The sequence below is a fragment of the Lepisosteus platostomus genome, chromosome 8 (genome assembly GCF_059453375.1).
Source record: "Lepisosteus platostomus isolate fLepPlt1 chromosome 8, fLepPlt1.hap1, whole genome shotgun sequence".
NCBI classification, from domain to species: Eukaryota; Metazoa; Chordata; class Actinopteri; order Semionotiformes; family Lepisosteidae; genus Lepisosteus; species Lepisosteus platostomus.
The window spans coordinates 7,038,030-7,060,563 of NC_142618.1; the positions used below are offsets into that span (position 1 = coordinate 7,038,030).

General features: G+C 40.9%; 1 protein-coding gene across 9 annotated transcripts in view; it reads left to right on the top strand.

Annotated features, from left to right (window-relative positions):
• The window catches only part of stau2 (staufen double-stranded RNA binding protein 2), a 116,246-nt gene that overhangs the window by 21,284 nt on the left and 72,428 nt on the right, over positions 1 to 22,534 (top strand). For 8 of the 9 annotated variants that reach the window (XR_015940731.1, XR_015940732.1, XR_015940733.1 and 5 more), the window contains exons 6-7: positions 12,683 to 12,842; positions 18,768 to 18,875. Coding sequence is in view for 6 of the 9 variants with exons in the window: in XM_088642224.1 (XP_088498350.1) it covers positions 12,683 to 12,842; positions 18,768 to 18,875 (268 nt within the window). In the remaining 3 variants the exon portion in view is untranslated. The remainder of the gene's footprint in view (positions 1 to 12,682; positions 12,843 to 18,767; positions 18,876 to 22,534) is intronic. The other variant, XM_088642225.1, reaches the window with a different exon arrangement.

Genomic DNA, 22,534 nt, shown 5'->3' on the forward strand with positions numbered 1-22,534 from the left:
AAATTAAAGAGATGTTTAGGTTGAGGAGTTTTATGCAAACTGTCAGATGATTTAAAGAAGTCTCGGTGCAGTGACCAGGACTGAAAGTAGTGTGGGTCTTGATCCAGTGTCGCTTTGCTGCTGAGAGGTTTCTGAATCTAGATGGTCACCACCTATTGGAATGTCTTACAGAATTCCATATTGGAGAGAATTCTGAAACTTCTAAAGAAAGCAGGATAGAGTACTGTATATGACATGAAGTGCCTGAGAGATCCAAAATGATCAGAAGAGAGTTCATGAAGTCTTGACACTGCTTGATTATTAGGCAAGGGAAACTTTCCGGTAGTTTACAATGCTTGTGAAGAGTGAACCAATAATTCTTCCTGTTTGGGGGAGGCTGGATAAGGGATCTAAAGTAAAAAAAAATGTGGGGTGAAGCAGGTTCCTCTCAATTCAGAAAATCAGGTCTGAACAAATCCGAAGTGGTCATCTGAATCCATGCAGAGCAGGAAAACAGAATTGCAACTAGGAAACAGACTACAGGTGCCTTCTCTCATGTTTTGTCTACGATGGAATTCAGAACCAGTGCATTTTATGCAATAACCAAAGGCTTTTGTAGTTTTTATTGTGAAAAATAAAGTTAATTTGTAAGTTGACCATAGGGAACTATAGTCAAAGAATAAGGACACTAGCTTTTCAAATTAAGAATGTACAGTATAAGCTTGTTTAGTTGATAGTAGACCAAATACTGATCTTGGCTACCTAGAAGAAAGACCTGCAGTGCCTTGAAAAAGTATTTTCCTCTCTTCCAATGATATCCTACCTTCTTGAATTACAAATGAATATTGCACTTGGATATTTTTAATCAAATCTTAAATGATCAAACTGAACACAACAGCTGGGCATCAAAGAAACTGACATTGAAAGAGTTATAGAGTTCAATGGCTGAGATTGGAGAAAAAAGACATCTGAGATCCCACATGAAGTTTGCAACAAGTTGTTTAATGGATACGGCAAACATGCAGCAAAAGGTTTTGTGATCAGACAAGACAAAATTTGGAGATTTTTGTTATAGTTGTAACGCTTTGTAGCATGGTGGCAGTGACATTGGGGCTGCTTCCCATCAGCGGGAAATTATTTTTTAATCATTGTGCAGTTAAATAAACAGCTGCTGTAACTGCTGTTGTACTGATTTAAATATTTTCAAGGTAGATGTGAAAGTTCATATGGAGTATAAGGCACAGACAAATGTAGAATTTTCTGGTTTTGTTTTTCCACGGCACTTCATATAAGTGCTTAATTTCTTTGGATTACTTAGATGAGTTCATTGAGGACAAATCCTTTCTTCCAACAAACACCTAGAGAAGTACATCCATTTGTACTACAGGACATGTACTGGAGCAACAAGAGTGACACATTTACTCAGAAGGTACAGCAGGTTTCTCACCTGGGGTTTGAATGATTGCTGCCGATTGTACTCAATCGCAGGGTCGGCATCTTTCCCACCTTGCTTAACCGATGATACATTACCTAACCTAGCTGTCTCATTCACGGGTAGTTGAGGTATTAGGTAAGACAACTTAATGGAGAGGTTCCATGTTTTATTAAGGCACCTTCCACAGTGTCTTGATCAGTGCGGATGGAAGGTTTTCAAAAGTTTCATGATTTCTGAACGTCATACCTGCTTTTGGTATCACAGTGGCATCTCACTGTTTAGGTTTTGCTAATGCTAACTGAAGCAGAACCAGTTGCACGTTTGCACTGGAAAGCTGGCCAGTGGCTTCACGTAGACCAGGCTGTAACAGTCCCCTTTCACAGTTCTGAAACAGTCTCAAACAGGGCTGGGTTCTGACAAACATCTGCGCTCGGGGGTCAGTGTGTGAGAGAGGAGCGAGTGCTGGAATATCATCCCTTACTGTAACTCGGCACTCACTCATCCTTCCCACAGTTAGTCTTGGAAAAGGTCTTTTCCCCTGGCGGGTTTCCAGATTCTCTCTGTCAGGGTTTTTCTCAGAAAATGGGTTGAGATACAGCGGAGTCTTACAGCAGGGTGACATCAGAGAGGCAAACTTTTCAAAAACACAATATGACCCTGAAGCGTATTTTCAGCCTACGATGGTCTGTTTTGGAATTAGGGTCAGAACCTTCAGACCAGCACGCAGTCACACTCTGGACCCTTCTCGGTCTGATATTTCTGCAGCACGGAAATAGAACAATAGAATCCAAAAGGGGCCTGGGACTTGGCAGTCCTTTCAGGCCAGGAGCCCAGTCTCAGAGGAGATGTTTTCTATTGTGCTACTTTCAAGTAGGGTGGCAGGTTGGCGCAGTGGCCAGCTCTCCATCGCAGTGCTGGGGCCCTGGGTTCAATCCCAGAGGGGCTGTCTGTGTGGAGTTTATATGTTCTCCCCGTGTTCACATGGGTTTCCTATTGGCGCTCCAGCTTCCTCCCACAGCTCAAAGACATACTGGTAGCTTAGTTGGCTCATGAGCTAATTGGTCCTGGTGTCAATGTGTGCATGTTTGTGTCTGTGTGTTACGCCAGTCCATGACGGGGCAGACTTCTGGGGTGTAATCCTGCGTTGTGTGTGTTGCTAGCGAGGACAGACTCCGGCTTCCCCCACCGCCACTCTGAACTGGAAGAAGTGGTTTGAAAATGGATGGATGGAATTCTTCAATCAATACATTTCCTATAAAGCTTTGCATGGTCACTCACAGTCTTATGAATTATTATTTTTATTCTGTACACCCGACCCAAGTTTAACTGCTTTCTATTTCAAGGAAAACTTTGTCAGGCAGATGAATGAGATATTTTGACATTTCTATGAGGGACAGACTTTCAATGTTCGTAGTTTAAATACAAGTTAATCGGGATAACTTTAATGGAAAAAAAATATTTTTCTGAAACATGCAATGATAGCCTATGTGTTGTTGATCCTGTAGCTTTCTGAGCTATGATCAGAGCTGTTTTGTCTTCTTCAGCTCTGTTTCTGTGTCTTTAAAGTCATGAGATACAGACAAGGGACTGTGCAAATTTAACCTTTTGTGAGGATGAAAGACTGTGTCCTCTCTTAAATAAGGTACTGAAGTATATAGGATACTGACTTGCCTTGTAATACCTTAAATAAATTCAGGTTTGTAAGCATGTGTGTTTTGTAATATGTTGTAATGTGTAAATCTGACTGAAATACTGCCAATTTGCACAAATTGGTTTTAACAGAACAAGTCTGATTCATTTGACTGAATTAACATCTTACTGCAGAGATCAGGCTATACTCTAACCTTGCTTTAATGGAAATGAGTTATTCATATTTTAAGAACTTTCATAATTTGAACCAGTCACTTCATTAATTGTAATAGTGGTATGAAGTGCATGCACTCTACATTATTTTCACGTGTGTGGAATTTTTGTCATTTTGAAACGTGTTTTGTTGCCGGTTTTATTAATGAAAACAAATCTTCAAATTTCTGAAAGGACAGCTAATTGTTTAAAATTGTTTCCACTGCCTTCTCCGTATGATATCAGTGCTTTGGAAATGGTTTCTCACCATCACAGAGCGTTTGAGAGACCCTCGACCTGTCAGACAATCTTCCGTTTCCTCTCTCGAGACGAGTGTCTGTACCACCTCTCTTCCGGAAATGACTCGCTGCTCTGGAGAAGGGGCCTCTCGTGCCCTCACCGGGCAGGTTACGCGATATCGTTTTGCTCTGCCATGTTTTTTGCATTTACTTCAAGGAAAAACACTCGAGGGCAAGGAAAAAAAAAATCTCACACACACACACACACACACACTGCTAACCGGGTAGGAAGAGCAGCTGGAGGACTGGAAGTGCTTCCAAGATTGTTTCACTTCAGACTGTGAGTGCGTAGTCCACGACTCGCTCGACAAGGGCCGCAGAGCATCGAACAGGAGCCCTGAGCGAAAGGACTGCATGCCGTTTGACACGGGGCACCCTGGAGTTTGAGTTAGGGGTGCAGCGGCACTTTCCTTTCAGTGAAGGAAGTACAATCATCAGAATTATTTGAACTTGCTTTAGGTTTGACGTTTTTGAATCACTCATAGATATCTGTATTTTTGTTCTGTGATCAGATGGGACATAAAGATAAGCGAGAGGATGCCAGTTTTGCTATTACTCATTTATTTGACTTGGACTCAAAACAGCTCACATCTGCACGCATTTGTGTTTCTGGGTGTTTTACAGGATCAGTTCCCCACAATATGCTGGGTGACTGAGTTTTTAATAATAATAATAATAATAATAATAATTGCTTACAGCCATAGTGCGCCAGAACGCTCACCACACATCAGCTATCAGTGGGGAGGAGAGCAGAGTAATGTAGCCAATTCATAGAAGGGGATTATTAGGAGGCCATGATTGGTAAGGGCCAATTGGAAATTTGGCCAGGACACCGGGGTTACACCCCTACTCTTTTCGAGAAGCGCCCTGGGATTTTTAATGACCACAGAGAGTCAGGACCTTAATTTAAGAGTTAATTAAGAGTTTAGAGGAAAAGATGCCCAAATAACACCACACACACACACACACTTGTCTTTTCATACTGAGAAATTATTTTTCTTCTGTGCCTTGGTTTTTTTAACTGCCAAGCAGGCTGCACTAGGAAAGGGTCACTTTTTGCAGCCTCACAAGCCAGATTAAAGCACTGTGCAACCCTGTAAAACAGCAATATAATTCTTAACCAGGAGGAGTTCAGAGTCCATTACTCTGGCTGTGGTTGACAAAGAAACGTTTAAGACAAATGCAGCAAATTAGTTTACTTAGTAGAGTAGTAACTATACATATTTACCCAGAATTTCTCATTGATTCTGAATAGCCCATCCTTTGTGCTAGCACTTGTATTGGCAGCTGACAAACTACTGCACTAAAAATGGGGCAGTGTTTAAGACTGTGCTGAATAAAGGAACTGCAGGGTTACCAGACTCCCATGAGTTGTAAAATCAAGTCTAGAAAATCGTTATGACAGTCGCAGGACACCTGGGAATTTTTTCTCCTGCACACATTTCATTTGCCAGCAGGGGAGTTGGTGTGTTGTCCCAGTCCGTCACTTTTAGAAGTACATGTATATGAGGGCAGTGGCCATCCTGGTGGGAGTATCCCTGCAGTGGGAAGAAGGCATTTTCTGGATTCTTCTGCTTCTGGTTCCACATCAGGTGGCTCCTGAGAGCATTTATCGCCTTATTAACATAAGGAAGGTTCCAACTGAGAGGGGGCCCATTCGTCCCATCAAGCCCATGTGATAGTAAGGCGTGTAACTAATCCAAGGATCTGATCCAGCTCTTTCTTGAAAGAAGTCAGGGTATCGGCTTGAGCAACATGGCTGGGTAGCTAGATCCAAACTCGCACGACCCTTTGCGTGAAGGTTTCTGTCCAGTTGCAGGACTCAAAAGCAGTTCCACATAGTTTCCATCTGTGTCCTCTGCTTCATGTGTTTACTCTTTTCTTCTGAAGGGTCCCGGTCGTTTGACTTTGTCAATGCCTTTGAGGATTTTGAATACTTGGACCGGGTCCTCTAGCAGTCTTTTGGCCTGTCAGGACAGGGTATTACTACAGTATATGCCTGCTAATGTATGTGGTGGCTCTGCTCTGCTCTGCTTCCAGAGCAATATATTTTTGTAACATGCTCGCCAAATGTGTCCAGAATATTGAAAATGAGGTCTTACAGTACTAGTACATTCTACAATTTTGAAATATCTTTACTTTTAATTATATATACTAATGTTTAAGTAGGAAGCTGTGTCAGCTTGCGTAGGCTGCCAAGGAACAAGTAAAGGTTTATTTACTTGACACCCGAAGAAGGCTTCCCAGCCGAAACGTTGTGTTTCTTTTCTCCTCTTTTCAGCATGGAATACTCTAATGTTTGCCTTTTTATTGCTTCCCACATTGTCCAAAAGATCGAAACTATGTGTCAACGTAAACATTTGAAGTCTTTTTCAGAAGTAGCCTGTTCTCGCTCAATGTTTCCCATTTTGTGTCACTAGTTTGTTTTTGCTACTTGCATGTAATGTGCTTGTCTGCATTACTAATCCGCCTGGTGTCTCCCCCCCCAGTCTTTGAATTCCGTCTAAATCTCTTCGAATTTCGTGACAGTGTTTGCTGGTTCCATTTATTCGGCTCTTCGGAAACCCCATACGTTTGCCACGGAGATGTTTTCTGTTTTTCATTTTTGGGCTTTGTTGGATTTTGGCGGCGAGACATTTTATTTGATTTTCCATGGTGGTGGGAAGGGGAGGGGAATAGTGCTAAGAGTCCCAGGCTTGTTGCGTTTTCCCAGTGGCGGGCCCCTGTGGTAAGAGGAGTCCTAAGGAGAAGAGATGGATGGAAGTCATCAGCATCTCGGGGCACGTAATGGACACTGGTGTTGAGACGCAGTGCCGGGACAAAGAAGGAGCTGTCCCGGCTGGTGATTGTCTGCTGCTGCTGAGCCCTCCCTCCATATCCCCCCACCCCCCCCCCCCCAACACACACACCCCGACTGAAAAACCCCTCGGCATCTCGCTTTTCAAAAGAACTGTCCAGGTGACTGATCAAGTCGGTATTTGTCTTACCGGCTTCTGGACAGGCAGGAGCTTTCTGGCTGCGTTAACAACTCTCGTGCTGCGCTTTTCTTCCTCCTGTCTCTCAGGAACGCCCGGGTGAAGCTGAGCTGCGCCACAGCTCCGCAGCAGAAAGAAAGAGGGAAGTGAGACAGGCTGGAAAGTGTAACTTGGTAACGTAATTGCGATTTGCTTTCTGAGGTCATATCTTTACCTCACTTGTAAGGAATTGTTTCATTATAGCGGAGGGCTTGCGTGGGTACCAGATTCACTGTTGACGACTGTCACGGTCTTCCATGGGCACTGCAGTGGGCAGAATGAGCAGTGCTCTTTCAGCATTACCCACTGCATCAGGCGAATCAGGGGGGAATTATAATACGGTTTCCACTTGTTGCTGTCAGCCTGAGTATCTGCTAATGGCACATGCATTGAATATTCCACTGGCATTTGCACATGCTGTCATTTTTTTTCTAGCCTGGAGGTTGAAAGATAAGACTAGAAGTGAATGGATTCAGACGTGCAAGGGCAGAGATTTATTCTCCTTAATTGTTCTGTACTGTAACATACATCACCCCAGATATATCCCACAGTGCACTGTAGTGCCTGTATTTTGTTGAACATAAACCCGGAAAAAACAAAGAAACAATGAGCATTGCTCTGTGTGTCACCTTTCTTGTGCTACCTGTTGTGAGGGTAGGCTTAGTATGCACTAGATCTGAAATTTCAGAATGCGACTCCGTTAAGTCTAGACATCTGTATTTGCGAAAACTGAAAAACCTGCTTTCTGGATGATTGATGCACAAAAATGAGAGTGCTACATTTTCCAGAACAGTCCTAATTAAACAGGTTTTTTTTTTTAATGAGAGAAAAAAATGAAAAGGAAATTTCACCAAAGAACTGTGCCACTGTAAAGCTCAAAATCACTTTGTCTAATAGGATACAAAGATGTTAAAAGCAACCTGGTATTGTTGACCAGGATTAGATAAGGTCTCATTTTGGGGTGCTCTCTCCCACATTTCAGGAGTGGTACACCTTTCAGAGACCACATTGCCAGAAATGCTTTTAGTGTGGCACATCTCGAGATTTAAGATGTTAGAGTACTTAGAGCTCTGCACGAATGATTCAAGGATTGCGTCAGTACTGTTATATTGTGGACACAAGAACGTAAGAGTTACAGAGTATGAAGAGACCATTTATCTCCCTCTCCATGTGGTAGTTGGTAGTTTATTGAATAATAATTGAATGACAGATAATCTCATTTGATGTTGGAGTCACTGAATCCAACAGCATTTCAGCCTATGGGCTGTTTTAATTGTTGTCCGAGCATCACTGTGTAAAGCATCTGTGATACGACAGTGGCACGCTGGTGGAATCCATCACCGTTATTAGTTCTTCCTGATCTTAGAATACTTGCCCATTCATCCATTTTTAGTCCGTTTGTCCTGGTGTGAGATAGGGTGACTCCATGTGAAGGAGGGAGGACCAGGCGTCCTTTAGCAGTGTCCAACTCTTGCTGAGGAATTGCCAAGCATTCCCAGGCTAGCTGACAGATCTAGTCCCTCAAGCATTTCCTGGTCTAATTAGCTTATTACGGATTGTTGGTTTGTGTCAGTGGTGTGTTTTGATTGACTTGTTCAAATTACATTATGTGGTAGCTTGCTGTTTCATCTCTGTTTAATGTTGACTGAAACATGATGATATTGCATGAACTAGAAATAAACATTCCCAGACAGCTCGGCACTAATGATGATTCAAGGATACCATTGGTAACATTAAAGCTCTTTAATGTTGTGATTAATTAATCTTCTGGTCCATCAAAGTGATTTTTGGTTTATGAAATTAAATGACTAATTTGCGATGATTTACTCATACAAAATGACTATTTACTGGATTCAGTGGTGGCTTTGCTGTGCTATACTGTAAACTGCAAAGTATTTCAGCTTGTTAGCTGGTTTAATTATCTCCACATGCTAGACTGAAGTGACACAATAACATTTGACAGAATGACATGGCTTTGCCATTGCAATAAAATGTAATATCTGTACCCTCGGGTCCGTTTCTTACAAGGAAACAGTAAAATGTTAGTAAAGGATGCGGGTTAAAAAAAAACCAACTTTCCTTTGTGTGTGAGATTGTGTAATCAAAGCCTTCCCTCTTGCACACACACACACACACATGGACGCACGATACGAGAATGCAGTGATTTTAAGACTGGTGGGCCGGTCCTCCCACCCAGCCTCTAGGTGTTCCCTGTCTGGATTGTATTCCCTGTAATTCGGACCAGACGTGGATCAGTTGTGAATTTGGATTGTTTATTGGGTTTAATCTGCCACAGTGTGTCGGCAGTCATTTTCCCACGTTCCACAGAGGGCCTCCTCCGAGCGCTGGGGACGGCCGCGTTCCCTGCACCTGTAACCAGAATGTGTGGTGCCGATTAGCGCCCAGCTATCCTGGCCGGATCCAGTGTTGCGTTTGGCATTTCCTTTGAGATCCGGGTTCCGCTTGACAGCCGATGGCGGACCCACCCTTGGACGACCTGAGCTGCACTCTGCTGCTCCCAGCCCACATGGGGAAAATAAACACTGACTTGCAATAATGCGGCCTTTTTTTTGTTACTGGTGCGACGGATGCACGCTTTTTAAAGAGCCCCACTCGGTCATAAACCCAGGATCTGAATTTGTACTGTGCTGACTTCAGAGATGTAGCTTACTTTCTGGCTTACTTCAGGCTTGTGCTTAATGCAGTTTCTAACGGAAGCAGTGGTCTCTTTTTCTAAATGCGTGGACGTACAGTACCACTTGACCATCAAATACCACGGAACTCGAAGGGCTAGCTTGCTTCTGAAGGCAGTACCAGCAGTTACTGAATCTGAGGGTTCACATATTCATACAAGGGTATTAGTTATGTGTTGGATCATTTAGTTAAATAATCCAAGAACTGTATATCTTTGTTATCTTCATCTTTTCTTAAGACCTTCATGAAGGCAGATGAGATATTTGAGAATATGGTCCTACCTCAGGTGTTCAGAAACCTTTTTTCTGCACTGTATATACGACTCTGAAGGCTTCAGGTGGTGTGGGAGGGAACTGTAAATCCAGTAAGATCTTGAACAGAAATTGTCATCTTCAGTGAAAAATACTGATATAATCCTAATATAATATCAGTTATATAAGATATTATATAATGACATATAATGATACTATCATTTGACATTGTGATCATGAATGTGGCATTTAATGGCTGGGTGGCAACGGAAGTGACTTGAATTTGATTAATTGTGTCTAAAACGCCGCTAGGGCGGTGTGGTGGCTCTGTGGCTAAGGCCCTGTACCTGTGGCTGGAAGGTTGCCGGTTTGTATCCCGAACAGAGGAATTGCCGGCAGAGAAATCCTACTCTGTTGGGCCCCAGAGCAAGGCCCTTAACCCCAACTGCTCCAGGGGCGCCGTATAAATGGCTGACCCTGCACTCTGACCCCAAGCTTTTCTCCCTGTCTGTGTGCCTGTGTGTCTCATGGAGAGCAAGCTGGGGTATGAGAAAAGACAAATTCCTAATGCAAGAAATTGTATGTGGCTAATAAAGTGATCTTATCTCTAAAAATAGCATTTGGACTTGTCTGGTGAAATGAAAAGTGAGGTTTACATTTGGAAGCTCATATTGAAATGATGTGAGTGTGTGTGTGTGGTGGGGTGGGTCATTTTTTAACAACTCCAATGCTGTCCATTCCAAACTCCAAAGGATTGTTCACTAATGGAAACCAAAGTGTTTGGAAGACCGTTATAAACTACCCTCTCAGACAGGGGGCGCCAGAAGAGCATTTACAAAATTCACTCACTCCACTTTATGTGAATAAATAATGACCCTCATTTTTCCTGAGCTTAAATTGTTTAAATATATAAAATTGTTTGCTGTGTGCAATGCTATTAAGTTTACAATATGATGCCTTTTTTCAGCAAAGGGTGACATTATCTAGTCTTTCTGTCAGATTGTTTTTTGTTCCTCTTTTATCAGAGTTATGAATACATTTTGACAGACTGGATATATAAAGGAAAACAAACATCAAAAGACCCATTAACCAATATTTATTGGTCAGCTTTTACATTTTCTTGGCCTCCCTTTTAACTTGTCAATAGTATGAATTGCCGTTTTTGTATTATGTTAATTTCTTTTTAATTATGAATTATACAGTGAATGAGAAAAGCTTTTGTTGTGGATCTTTATATGATTTGTGTTTTGATTCATGCTTTGTTTGTTTGGTAACCCCACTTGCTTTCTGCAACACCCGCACCACAATAGAAAAACAGCACCTACAACATTTTTTTAAGTTAGATAATAGGAAACACACTTCTGTTTCAGCAGAGATTCAAACTTTTGTTTGGCACATAAGACCAGAAGGGTGTCCATTTGTCCCATATGGCTTGGTGTCCCAGTAGCTAATTGATTCAATGGTCTCATCTAGCTATGTCTTGAAAAAAGCCAGAATATCATCCTTAACAACATGCCTGGGTAGCTTGTTCCATACTCCCACAGCCCTTAGCGCAAAGAAGTGACTCCTGTCCTGACTGGAGGGTCTTATCCAGTTTTGTCTTGAAAGAAGCCTGGGTATCGACTTCAACAACATGGCAAAGAAATCACTCCCAATCTCAGTTGGAAATGCAGATCCCCTTATAAAGTTTTTAACACTGTGTGGGCAACCTTGCAGTTGTTTCTTATATTTTATGCCTAACATTTGCAGAACTTTTATTTCAGATGTATGAGAAAATCTCACGGTTCAGTTTTCTTATTTAATATCCTGTGACTTATTTTATGAGAGGCAACTGCAATGAAAACACTTGGATTTAGCACTGATTGTCATAGTAACATTATAGTGCAGCTTGCAGGTTTATAAGCCAGCTATTTTTCTTGGAGTGGGATTCAGAACCTTTCCATATTTGTTTGCGGTTTGGGAAATCTGTTCTTTGCAAACTGTATGAGCTTGTGATGTAAACATTCAGTCTGTCAGATGAGACCTTTATCTGCTGCATTTAAGAATGTGTGTCAGGAAAGAAAAGCCTTCCATTTACTTTCAAACCAGTCCTACATAAAACAAAACGTTGGTCATAGGCTACTGCGATTCTCCTTTTTGTTAGTCTAAGAGCACTAGCAGTCCTTTAAATCTGAAAAATTAATGAGGCTGAAACATTAATTTGCCTTGTTGAGACATAAAAATTGGAAATATTGAAAATCAAATATTATACGCACCATATTTTTTTTGTTGTTTCATCCAGAGCTGATGGAGAGCCACAATTTCGCAGCAGACAGCAGTTGGTATGGAGATGGCCTTGAATAAGGCAGTTAGTGGGCCCTCTTTTTCTGTTTTCAGTAGTCTTAGCATTATGCTTCAGTCTTTTCCTGAAGCCTGTGGCTTGTTTGTTGTCAGGTTTTGATAGAGCCCTGCTGTAGCTTTAGAGACCAGTTGGCATTTGGGAGAGCAGTGAGTGTGTGAAACACACGTTTTGAGCGTTGTGGTTTGGTTTTTGATAGAACGGCTCGTTTTGTCTGTGAGATTTGCTCTGCCCTGCGGCTTTCCCTACAAACGTCCAGTTCCCGAACTGTGACGTTTCTCATCCTGAAGTGCTTCTTTGTTCTTCCTCCCATATTGCATTGATATCATGACAGTGGTACACTGAGAGCTAATTTTCTCAGCTCTCTTGCTTTCCTAAACACAGCTTGTGGATTTACCGACAGAAAGACCTGCTTTCAATTTTGTTTGTAGGATTTTTTGAGTCTTGATTGAAAAAGAATGGCCTTTTAATTTATAGCCTTCGAAGGACAAGGAAGTGTATTTAAAACCAAGAACAGGAGGAACTTCTTTACCCAGAGGGTGGGGGGAACGTGGAACCAATCATGCTGCCATGTTGTCCAAGCAGATACCATGACGTCTTTCACAAAACGGCTGGATGAGACCTTGAGCTGAATTTACTACTTACTACCAAACGAGCAAGATGGGATGATGGGTCTCCTGTCGTTCATAACCTTTCTTAAGTTCTTATGTATTTATTATTTCCTGTCTGGTGTCTGGTTTGTTTAAGGCAATAAAAGTGCCACGTTTTGATAACTTAATCCTTTTATAAATCAAAACCCTGTTTTCCCTTTTGACTTGTTTCCAACCTAGGTACCATTACCCAGTGCCTAAGATATTTTATGTCCAGCTGATGGTGGGGAACAGTGAGTTTATAGGAGAAGGCCGGACCCGACAAGCAGCCAGACACAATGCTGCAATGAAAGCCCTTCAGGTCCTCCGTAATGAGCCTATTCCTGAAAAACCTCCACAGGTAACCAAGTCTTCCCTTTCCTCTCCCTCCAGAAACAGGCCAGTCAGAACCTTTCCCTTTCTCCTTTCTCTCGGAGCGCCCAAATCTCAAATCTCAGGCTGTGTGGCTGAACTTGCACCCTTTTATTGTTAATGTGCTTGTTACTTCAGCAATACAGTGTTACGCAGGCAGACATTTCATGATTAAAAAATACTACCTGATCATGTGAATCGCATTCACTGTAGATCTGAGCTATTCCATGTTAAGGATGATTATTTTAATCTTATCTCTGCCGGAAATCAAATTACAGTATATGCCACTTGCTTGGCGTCAACAATTGTTATTTAAGACATTTTGGCAGCTCACTAGTTCTGTCTAGCACTCCTGTCTCCATAATGTGTTCTTTGTAAATTATTGCTGCAGCGTATTGCTTTACAAATTGAGGGACACATACTGTATGCTGTAAATACCTGGGGGCGTAAGTCTCATTCAGATTGATATCCATCTTTATTGCTGGAGGGGTTGGTTATTTTTTTTTACCCACTCAGTGAGCTGTTGTATATGCTTTTCTTGAAGATTCTTCTGCTTTCATGCCAAATCATAATGAAGCAAACTGGAGGCAAAAGTGGATTACTGAAGATTTTAACCTAAATTGAAGTTTATACCTTTCTAATGGTTTGCAAAGAGAACAATAGAGAATAAGTGAAAATGTTTAATAGGAACTGTAAATCCATTTATTTATCTGATCTTGCAACAATGCTGAAATGCTCAAAGTGAATTTTCTGTTACTAGATTTGCCATGTAAATTGGGAGTTTTTGCAAGTGTTACACCCCATAACCAACCTCTTTAAAATCTACACATTTCATGTTGGTGCAAAAGCACAATTAGGATGAAAGCACTTCTTGAAAAAGAGTGCATTGATACAGGACACCACCTGACTCATCTATCCACATGTTAAAAGTGTTCCTTTGCTAATCAGAACCTGACGTTCACCTGGTTGTGTAAGTGAAAAAATTAAGCCATGAGGCTCACATTTCGGGTGTGAACTATAACATTGCAGTTGGTAGATGGCAGTTGAATCAGGCTGTTACTGGGACGTGCAGGAAAATGAAGAAAATGGGTGGCGTAAATATTCATGGTTCCTCATTAGAAAACTTAAAAAAAATAATCCAAATCACAAAATGCAGTGGTTTGAATAGAAAATGATAACATTTCAGGTCCCGTAGAGAGAAGCACGTTTCACAGCGTTGAAGTTTTTTTTTTTAAATCCTGACTTTTAATCCTGGTTTTCTTTCAGCTCTCTTCTGCTCACTGTGGGATACAGTCATCTCATAATATACTGTTTTCTCTGTTCAGCTGCTATTGCAGTTCTTCTATTGAGAACTCGGAGTACAAAGCAACTAGGGATCAAGGGATTTGATGGCTTTTTCCTTTCAGGACACAGCAGGACATTTTTTATTGGGTTTGAGACATTGCTGATGCCTCCGCTGTGCCGATTAGTAGAGAACTCCCGACTGGAACAATAAAAAAAGGGAATTAATCCAGAGTTTCTAAAGATATAAGATTGATTTGGAGTTTTCTCCCCTTTTGGCGATGAACCATTCATTAGAAGTGCTGTTCAGGGTCCATGTCCACTTGTTGATATGGCCTTTGTTCACAGACTTGAAAGGTTACAATCTTTTCTATCTTATTGCCCTGACAGAAAGAGTTATCCCCGTCTGGGACATGTTACACATTGAGATTTCGTCCATCGGCCTCTGCCACTGTTTGGGAAAGCAGCCTTATTTACTGGGGAATCACAGCTGCTCTGTGGTGTTGATACTTCTCGATAATCCTTCACCTCAGAACCTAGAGTTGCCTCAAAGTAACGAAGAAAAAAATCAAACACTATATAATAGATTTTTTACAGCCTGGCTTGTGTTTCCTGTTTGCTTTGAATTACTGTTTGTTTTTATAGATCAGATATGTAATTCCAATGACGTTACAGGACAGTACGGAAACTCCACTTTCAGTTTTGGCAACAGCCTTGAGAGTTTAAAAATAATATAAAATAGTTATTACTTTTATGACTGTCTTTCGTTTTTAAGAAGCTTTCCTTTTGAGAAGGAACACTGTACCTGCATACAAATGTATTTATCGCGTTTTCATCTGAGAATTAGCAAGGCATGGAAAAGATAAATATGTTCTTGCCACAGAGAGAACTAATCTCCCCACTCAGACAAAACTGAGTCTACAAATCCAGATTATCTCAGCAAATGATCTTATTAAAATATATACATCACCATGCTTTGACAGCTTCTTTAACGTTTGATTGACTCTGGGGCCCACTGAGGAGATAACTATCTGCTTTTTAATGAAGGTTTAAGCGTTATGTTTCACTGTTGCCGTGGTAATGGCTGGTTTTATTGCTGCTGTTACAGAAGACGAATATTAGCAGGGAGTCGTCTGTTCCTTTACGATAAAAAAAAAGAAGTAACTGGCAAAAATTGCAGTGTTTGCAATAATAATGAAAATATTTAGTGTGTAATGCCCTTAAATACATCTGATTCTAAAGAGGTCATAAAAGTATTGCTTGAATTTCCATATTCCACATATTTCAAGGGAAACTTGGTGGCACATACAAGGCTGAAGTCTTGGTCTGTTACCTCTAAGGATACGGTGCTGTGTCTGGACTGTGTCACAAATAGAATTAGACTCTCTGACAGGACAAGTACTGACCACATCACAAATCTATGCAGTCCAGCACGGCTGTGAATGTGTAAAACGTTTTAAATTACCTGCATTATTTATCACCACTCACGCTTAAGTAAAGCATAACAAAGTTATCTTTTTGCAAAGTGCAGGAGAACTATCTGTCCGCAAGTGCTTGAGAACAATGGGGCTATGCGAGGCTCTTGTCACTAGAAGTCTTGTTTGTTAAATCTTGCTTAGCTTGCAAGCCTTTTGATCAATTTTCACACAAGCAGAATCTTATTATCTCTTTTCCTGTCTGGTGTGTGGACTTGCCATCAGAGATATGCAGGTGTGCTGTGGAGTTCTGGAATAAGCCAGAGAGAAAACTAAGTAAATTATAAAAGATTTAATTGTGAAAAATGACAATTTGAACCCACAACCATCTACTTATGAGTCCAGAACCCCGCCCAAATAGACCTTATGTATTACTAGGTAACATAGCACTAAATGGAGGGTTGAACCTGTATAGGAGCTGTAAAGGCCATTCAGTGAAAAAGAATATTAATGGAATGTGGCACTGTTAAAATGTAGTAATGTACAACATTTCTTGCGCGTTCCTTGCGATTTGTGGGAGCCCTCAATGGCCACTATTTCATTGTTTTACTAAAATAAGGAAATAAGCAAGTAACAGGCCAAACTCTTTCAGAATATAGTTAATTTTTGCTTAACATATGTGAACTGATATCGAAATTAGTTCCTGATTTTGAAAGGCAGCGACAATAAAACGTAGGCCGCGATATCATTTTTGACGCCTTCTTTTTTAAACTAAATACATTTGTTTAGTTTAGGCCTACTTAGTGGCTCAACAGGTTCATTGTGTCTCATTTTCATTTTATGTAAATTTCTGAAAACTGGGGCAATCTAAGAAGATTTTAGGAACTGGCTTCCAGCTTTCTTCTAGTTTTGCTTCTTGAAAGAACTGAACTGTCTTGTCACAAATGCCGTGTACGAATACATGCCTTTCAAGGTTGGGAAAATTTCCATAATCCTGTGTAGGCTGACAGGGTTTTGCTTCATGCAGAAGTGAGCACAATTGAAACTTTATATATTTATATCGAGACCCAGGAATGACCCAGCAATGACCATTGTATGGACAACTTCAGAGACACCTTTTAATCTAGCAAGTACGTCTTTGGAAGATGGGAGGAAAATGAGAGCAGTTGTCAACAACTCAAATAAATCTGGGTTCCACTCAGAGGGTAGAGCTCCTGAATAAAAACAATACGAACAAACACACACTTGTCCATGTAAACAGTTTATATGGTTGTATTGAAATGGATATATACAAGGTTTGCTCTATTTAGCACTGTCAAGTGAAATGTGTAGGGAAGACCTGGTGAATGATGTTGAGAATGCATGAGTAATGTGCCCACAGTGCTTCTACACAGCACTGTGATCGTGAGTCCTTCCTCTTTACGGGCCTTTTCAATTCTCTTTATTTTAAAGTCTCATAAGCAATGTTGCACATTTTCCTTTCTCGCAAACGATTGTTCATTGTAGACTACACTGAGTGTACAAAGCGTTAGGGATGCCTTTCTAGTATTGTGCTGCACCTCCTTTGGAGCAGTCTCGGTTCGTTGGGGCATGAGGTCAGCAAGGTGTCAATAGCGTTCCACAGGTCTGCTCGCCCATGCTGACTCCAGTGCTTCCCACAGTTGTGTTGGGTTGGCTGGTACTGGATCTCTACTCCGAATGGCTCGTTCCACCTCTGCCCACTGATGTTCAAGTAGATTGAGATCTGGTGATGGGGCAGAAAAACTGCAAAAAAGCTGAATGTTTGCAGTTTCTTGTTTATCGCTGGAAGAGGTTGAACTCTATAAGGCTGTCAGATGCCATACCCCATTCGTGTGAAGGTGCGATGAGTTGTACATTCTTTTATGGGTCTTTTGGCACCAGTGTTGTACTGGACTGTCGGGTGACTAACTGTAGACCGTGTGTTGATCTGCACGGTTTGTGTCGGCCTTCTTTCACCTCTTTCATGGATGAGCCGTTTTCCACCCCTGGCTTGCTGTTGACTGGATGTCTTAGGGGTGGTGGACCATTCCAGATGCACACGGGACACTGTTGAATGTGAAAAACATAGCAACACTCAAACCAGCGCGCACCTACTATCATACCCAAGGGCACAAAAATCTTTTTTCCCTCACATACATAATCCGGGTCTCAATTGTCTTAAGCCTTGAAAATCCTTCTTTAATCTGTCTCCTCCCCTTCAACCACACTGATTGAAATGGATTTAACGGGTGAAATGAATTAGGGGTCATAGCTTTCACCTGGATTCACACGGTCGGTCTATTTCAAGGAAAGAGCAGGCGTCCCTAATGGTTTGTGCACTTAGTGTATATTAATATTTTCAGCATTTTTTTTGGTTGAACATTTTATTGATTATATTTCAGGTTTTATAAACACATGGTACAGACAGTGTATAGATTTATTTTACTCAAACACTTTAAGACACAAATCCATCATAATTACCTTATGCCAATAGTCAGCAGAATAAATATGCTTACCTTACAGTGAGGATGTGAGCGAGAGAAGGTGTGTGGTGAAAGGTGGCCTGTGCGTTGCTTCTCATCTTGGCACTCAGCTGGGTACATTTGTTGTCCTGCTGCGGACCATGCTTGTGAAAATGAGAAAAAGCTGTGTACTAAATGAAAAAAGTGGCATATATTGCATTCAAAAATGTCAAAAATAAGAGTATGTGAATCAAAAACTGCCTGTACATAAACAGTCTTTTGTTTAAATGATTGTTAGAGGTGGTGTTGGGTTTTGTGTGCCAAACAAGATTTTTACTAAAGCAAGTGGGCCTTAGGTTGGAAAGACTGGGAAACATTGGGCTAATCAATGCATGTGTGGGAATGACATGCAAAGCACCGATTGAGCTTTTTTCCTGATAATTTAATATTTAAATCCCATGAATTTCATCTAGGCAAGACGTATTCAAATAGCAGTGACATTTACTTTAATTGAAATGTAATATTTAAACCCCTTGAATTTCATCTAGGTAAGAGGTATTCAAATAGCAGTGACATTTACTTTAATTGAAATGTAAACAAATATTGTTTGCAAAAGGCTGGGATAGTAAGGTTCAAGTTCAGAACATGTTGTTTAAGGTGTATCAAGCTGGAGAGTACAGTATACATAGTTCCTTTCCCCCTTCCGGCAAGTTTGTCTAGGTTTTATTATCACTAGCTCTTCGATAAATGTTGTAGAGTCCAGAGGAGAAGGACGAGGCCGAGCAGACCAGCGATGCCAGCAAGTCTGAAATCAGCCTGGTGTACGAGATTGCGCTGAAGAGGAACCTGCTCGTCAGTTTTGAGGTGAGCACTATCTTTGGGAACAGAAGAAATGACGCCAGGCTAGCTTTCAAGTAAATCATGTGGTCCAGACACATTTCATGTGTGAAGCAAGGAACGTTCCCTTTCCCCAGAGAAGGAAAAAGCAATTGATTCCGAAGATGCAACTGGATAGGATCAGATATTATTGATGTAACGGTTTGTTCTCCATAATTCGGAGCGGTGTGGTGGCTCTGTGGCTAAGGATCTGCGCCTTTGGCTAGAAGGTTGCCGGTTCGTATCCCGCAGCCGGCAGAGGAATCCTGATACGTTGGGCTCCTGAGCAAGGCCCTTAACCCCAACTGCTCCAGGGGTGCTGTACACTGGCTGACCAAGCTTCTCTTCCTGTCTGTGGGTCTCATGGAGAGCAAGCTGGGGTATGCGAAAAGACGAATTCCTAATGCAAGAAATTGTATATGGCTAATAAAGTGATCTTATTTTGAATTTTATTTGGTCTCATCTCTTACAAGAGTTACAGATGGAGATTTTGCAATGTTACGTCTGTAGCAAGAGTTACAGATGGAGATGCATCTAGCAGCGCTTCCAGAAGAATTCTTTACATGTTTTTGTACAGCTTATTTCCCTTCTAAAATCCCCCTTTTGCCAGAGGAAGTGAAACCCAATCGTGTCCTGCCTGCTGTGTGTCTCCTGTGCTTTACTCACACTGCATGCTGGAAGATGTAAGCTTAACAGGACTGAAAAGGAGGATAGGTGCATTGATGAAGGTTATACGATTCTTTCTTGTTTGTTTATTTTTATGTTTGCCAGCCTAGGTCTTAAAAAGGCTGGAAGGCTCTGCCTAGCTTGCTTGTGGTTTGTCTTGTTGCAAGCCTGTGTTAAAACACAGTACTGTCAAAAATTCTCAAATAAAATGGAAAGAAGAGTATATGAAGGGTTACAAACATCAGGAGGTCATTCAACCCATAAAGCCCAATTGGTTGTCATTAGCTGAGAGATTTGAGGAGTTTTGCCAAGCTGTTTCGTGGAAGATCTTGTTCCATGTTCCCACAACCCTTTGTGGAAAGAAGTGCCTCCTGTTTAGGAAAGTGTGTAGATTACAAAATCATACATCAGTCCTATCTTTGAATCCCCTCTGCTTTTAGAATTGGTTGATATGTACGTATAATACATCTAGAAGTGTAGCTGTTAGCATCACCTTTGCCTTGCTTTTTGAGCTCTTGTTTAACATCCTTTTTCATTAACCTCTCCTTACTGTGTTAGACTTGTGTTCCACAGTCCAAGAGAAAGTGATGTTTGCACACAACGTGTGTGCAGACCAGATGAAAAAACACCTCTTTATTTGAGGTGCAAAGAATATTGACAAGGACAGGAAATTTCCCAAAGTTCTTAGTGTGCTATGCTCTAACAGTTACAGTGTGCTTAGTTTGGTGGCTTGGTTGACCATCTCTTGAAACGTGCCCCTATTTTTTCATACAGATATGGTAACTCTGAATGCCTTAAGATTGATGGGTAACCTGGCACCCATAGCTGTCTTGAAAGTTCAGAATCACAGTTCAGTTCTATGTCTGTGAAGCCAGTGACAACCAATTATTGCTTCACTGAAGTTTCACTTTTAACGGAGTTACTCGTTTCCGGAGCTAAAGCCGTGTCATGATGGAACCAAACCTTTGCATGGGAGATGTGAAATAAGCTATTCATATGCAGACCTGTCTTTGCCTACATTTTCATGACCTTTGGACATTGTTTTGGAAAGTGTCTCATCTTAAATATGAGACCATGGGATGTTAGTGGGATATATCTGTGTGTTTTAATGTGCCATATGTGCTGAATTTGAGCATTAGAAAGGATATCAATGAGAAGAGCTCACCCGGTCCATCTTGTGTGGCTAGCACTTCAGAGGGGCTTAAACAGCTGTTCTCTTGAAGGATTCCCTGGAATCAGCTTCATTGTCAAGGCTGAGCAGCTTGTTCCAGACACCCACCACTCTGCGCGTTTCCTGATTTTAGTCCTAAATGAATTCCGTGGTAGCATCCTTGATTGTATCATTCATAATTATTAATCAATTGCTTATGTTGTAGTGCACTTCTCTCTTGGGAAGTATATACATGTAACTGACCATTTTCCAGACTGTCAAATCGTTCTGTGTGTCTCCGGTTAATTTACAGTCTGCTCAAACAAATGAGTCTCTCTGGCTTTATAGCTGTCTTACTTAGTTACCCTTTTATCATTGTGTTTTTATCTTTATGTATCAATTACCAACATTTTCTTCTTCAACTTTTGCATTCATTAGCCCTTAGGTCTGTAAAAGTGATTTGCTTTTTGAGCACAATTCATCAGCATCTTGTCAGTGGCTAATTAATCCATTGTAAAGCTATTGCTTGTAATGTAAATGTGTGAATGCTTTAATTGGTGCACATTCACTTGTTTTTTCATTATAGTTTTATTTCAAAAGAAATCAAATTCAGTTCTTTGCTTTATTAATGTAGATGTTTTTGTTCTCTAAGAAGTCTGAACCAATCTTTTTTGTACCTTTTATCATACTATATGAAATAGGAAATAGGTTTTTCTAAAAGATCATTTTTATTAAAAATCAAATCTTCTGGCAAAATTAAAAACTGAAGTTTTAGGTTCTCTCAGGGAGAGTGAGCAGACATAAATTGTCTGTAAAGGATTTAGTTTCATCACAAAATATATAGAGAAGTCTTTTTCATGTTATTATCCAAGAACCCCCATGTGATGTGCTCAGAAACTTTCCTTGAGGGCAAGTGCATTGACGAAATACACAAAAGATCTATTCTTCAGGGCTTCAACCCTCTGCAGCTAGATATCCAAAGAGCTCGCTAAGCCAAGCCTGTTTAAAGCCTGGAGTCTCGCAGGCTTATTGCTGTGCCATTATTTTTTCTTCTGTAAATGTTTTTTTCTGAGTGTAAAGATTACTTAATGACTCTGGATTGCGCTAATTGTGCTTTGTGCTACTTGAACTACAGAATCAGCTACATCAGACAGAATCACAGACACTGAAGTGGCTGGAGCCAGAGGAATAAATCCAGAATAGAGCATGTGTAAGACAACTTGCAGTTTGTAGGTAAAAGGCATTTTACTTGTCGTGTGTGGGCACTCTGGGTTTGGATTTAGATCCCTTCCAGAAAGTAGAAAGTGCAGGCTGTTTCATTTTCATAGGGTTACTGTGTTGGAAAGGCAAGGCATAGATCTCTGGGAAACGTCCTTACATTGTTTTCCAGATCCAGGATAGTGTGGAAAAAGAACAACAGAGAGTTCACCACATAACTTATAATTTTTTCACAGAGCAGGGTGCTTCTGGAAAATCATTTTATTTGTTTTTGCTAACGATATTTTTCTGCAAATGTTTCTTTGTGAGGCCAAAAAATGTTTCTTTCTTGATCCTCGAAGGTGAGGATCCCCTTGAGCTACATCTTTCACCCAAAGTAACAGAGGGAATGCTCCCGTTGAGTACAAACTGCTGTGGAGTAAATCAGTACTATCACAAGGCTGCCTGAACTCTTATTATTGTTTTTCATCTTGAGCGTGCTTAATAAGAAGGATGTTCTTTTCCAACTTAAGTCATGAACATATTCATTTAACAAGGCTTTTAGAAATCAATGGCATGATGTAAGTGGAACTTATAAAAATATGATAAGAATAGGTTAGGAATTGGGTTGTTT